This window comes from Apis dorsata, unplaced genomic scaffold, assembly GCF_000469605.1.
Source record: "Apis dorsata unplaced genomic scaffold, Apis dorsata 1.3 scaffold_943, whole genome shotgun sequence".
NCBI lineage: Eukaryota > Metazoa > Arthropoda > Insecta > Hymenoptera > Apidae > Apis > Apis dorsata.
Genome location: NW_006264053.1, coordinates 123,443 through 126,232, shown reverse-complemented (window position 1 = coordinate 126,232; position 2,790 = coordinate 123,443). Strand labels below are relative to the sequence as shown.

The window sequence follows — 2,790 nt, the reverse complement described above, 5'->3', positions numbered from 1 at the left end:
ATTTATATTTTTATATTTTTAATTTATATTTTTAATAAAAAAAATCAAAAATTTTTTACTTTCAAGTTTATTTTAAATTTTTAATAAGAAAAAATTATATTCATTCAGAAATAATATTTATAACATTAATGTTCTGGTTGATATATATATGATTCATTTTAATTTTTAAGATTAATTTTCAAAAATTATGCATACTTTAAAAAATTCTTATTTGAATTTCTTTATTATTAAAATAAAAAAAATAATTCTAAAAAAAATAAACACATTTATTTAATACTTTTTAAATTTCATTAATAAAATGTAATATATAAATAGAGAATATAATTAAAAAAAGAAATTAATATCTTTTAAATTGAAAATAATAAAAATAAATATCAATGAAATTATCGATAGTCTCGTTCAATAAGTTGCACGTATAGTATTTGGGATAGTAGTTAGTAGACTGAGTCCGGTTTTCACGTTGCTAGTCGCATCAGCATGAATACAAAATGCAGACATGGGTTATTGGTTTTACAGCTTTCTTTAATACTTGATCAACTTCGATCTGGGCTCAGTCAATTGGGTAATAGATATGGATAGGAATGGCTTAACCTTAGTTATCAGTTATATCGTTGTCCGCAGAGGGTCGTAATCAGGATTTGGACATCAGCAAGGTTGGAATTAGAGTAATGGATGAACTAGTAAAGCCCCTAAATGAAGTGCAGATCGATGATACAGAATTTGCTTGCTTAAAGGCCATTGTTTTTTTCGATCCGAGTAAGTATAATAATTTTATAATAAATTTTATAATAATTCAAATAATATAATTATTAATATGAATTTAATATATCAATTTTTTTATATTTATATATCTTTTAAATTATTATGAATTCTATTTTTTAATGAATGTATATAATTAATGAATAATTATCTTAATTAATAATAATCATACCAATAACAACTTAATAAATATTATTTATATAATAATAATAATAATAATGTAATAAATAAACATCACAAAAATCTTGAAGTTACTAATTTTGTACAATGAAAAAAATAATAAATAATAATTTCAAGATATAAATTCTCTTAAAGTATAAAATCTTATCTTAAAGTATAAAATAAGTTTAAAAGATAATAAACAAATTAAAATATATTATCTTAAATTTATTTTAAGAAACTGATCATTTTTTGTCTTATTAATATATTTTAAATATTATATTTTTAAAGGATGAAACCATTGAGGAAAACATAATTATTCGATAAATAATAATTTATTGATGTATTAAATTCTTTATTCCTTTTTTTCTATTTACTTAATCTCCATTAAATTACCAACTTTTGCTCTACTATGTAAATAAAATTCTTCATTTTTAATAACTAAATCATGTATAATATTCAAAATGCAAAAAATGAACGTGAAATGCTTAAAAATTTTTTTATTGTCAAAATTGTCAAAAACATATAAATGTCTTTTCCGTTCCTTTATATATGTTTTCTTTATATATAAATATGAATAATTTAATGATCAATTTTAATAGCACAAATTTCTAAAAAAATCTAATAAAATGATTAATAAAAAATTTAAAATAGTAAAAAATAAAATTGACAGAATATATTCTTTTATATTTTGCAATATATAAATTAAATTATTATAAAAAAACAAATAGATTACGTAGCTGACAAATAATCAGATATCCAAAACAAACTTTTTTCGTCTATGTATATCTTTATCTAAGAATCTTGATAATATCTCATTGATTATGTCAATTTATATAAAATTTGTATGTCAATGAAGATTTGCCGGCACGCGAGAACGATTGTCTCAATAAGATTTAATTGATGATCGGTGCTGTTCAGCGTTGCCATGCTGAAACAAATGATAAACGAATGCAAACTTGCTCTGTTTTTTTATCTTACTTCCGATACTTACTTATAATACAAGTATCACTTGCGCAATTTATTTTATTTTGTTCGTTCCTGTTGACATTATTTTCAATATTATTATATATATACTTGATTATTTGATTAAAAATATAGAAACTTTTGTTTTATATTATTTAATTTAGAAAATAATATTTAAGTCAAAATATGCAATAAGAATATGAAGTGTTATGTTTTTTTTTTTTTTTATAAATCAATTCATTATATAAATTTAATGAAGTTTATATAGCATGTTAATTTATTCGTGAACCATCTTTAAAGAATCGATTCTAAAAATTGAAACAAATATAAAAATTTGTGTACAAAAATTAATTATTATTACGATTAATTATATATTATATTAATTATATTATTTATTAAACTACAAGTAATTGAAATTTGCGTTAAATAAAATGAAATCGCTCTATCTTCGTTTCATCATTATTTCTCTTCTCGCTTTATCCATTTTATTTAATATGACTTTTATACATAAATTATTTATAACTTAATAAATAAATCTCAACAAATGTAACATTTTTATATATGAATTTTAATTTATTCTTTGGGAATGATCATAATATATTATGCATACATGAATATATATATATATATGTTCTTAAATTCTACTTTCAATATACTATATATAATTTTAAAAACTTAAAAAAATTTTTTAAATATTTTCATTTATTTTTTTTATTGCATATTAAATATTGTTACACTTTCATATTATTTTATAATATTTTATATTATATTTTGAATTTTCTTTGAAATGTTACATCTGTAATATAAAAATATTAGAAATTTTTAACAATAAAAATATTAAATTTTAAATTATATTTTTAATTATTATTTTAATAATTATTAATTATAATAATCACTGATATAATA

The 2,790-nt window shown here is 18.5% G+C and overlaps 1 protein-coding gene across 3 annotated transcripts in view; it reads left to right on the top strand.

Annotated features, from left to right (window-relative positions):
• LOC102671005 (hepatocyte nuclear factor 4-gamma-like) overlaps window positions 1-2,790 on the top strand; it is a 108,987-nt gene that overhangs the window by 104,969 nt on the left and 1,228 nt on the right. For 2 of the 3 annotated variants that reach the window (XM_006623766.2, XM_006623768.2), the window contains exon 6: window positions 604-756. In XM_006623766.2, the coding sequence (XP_006623829.1) occupies window positions 604-756 (153 nt within the window). The remainder of the gene's footprint in view (window positions 1-603; window positions 757-2,790) is intronic. The other variant, XM_006623767.2, reaches the window with a different exon arrangement.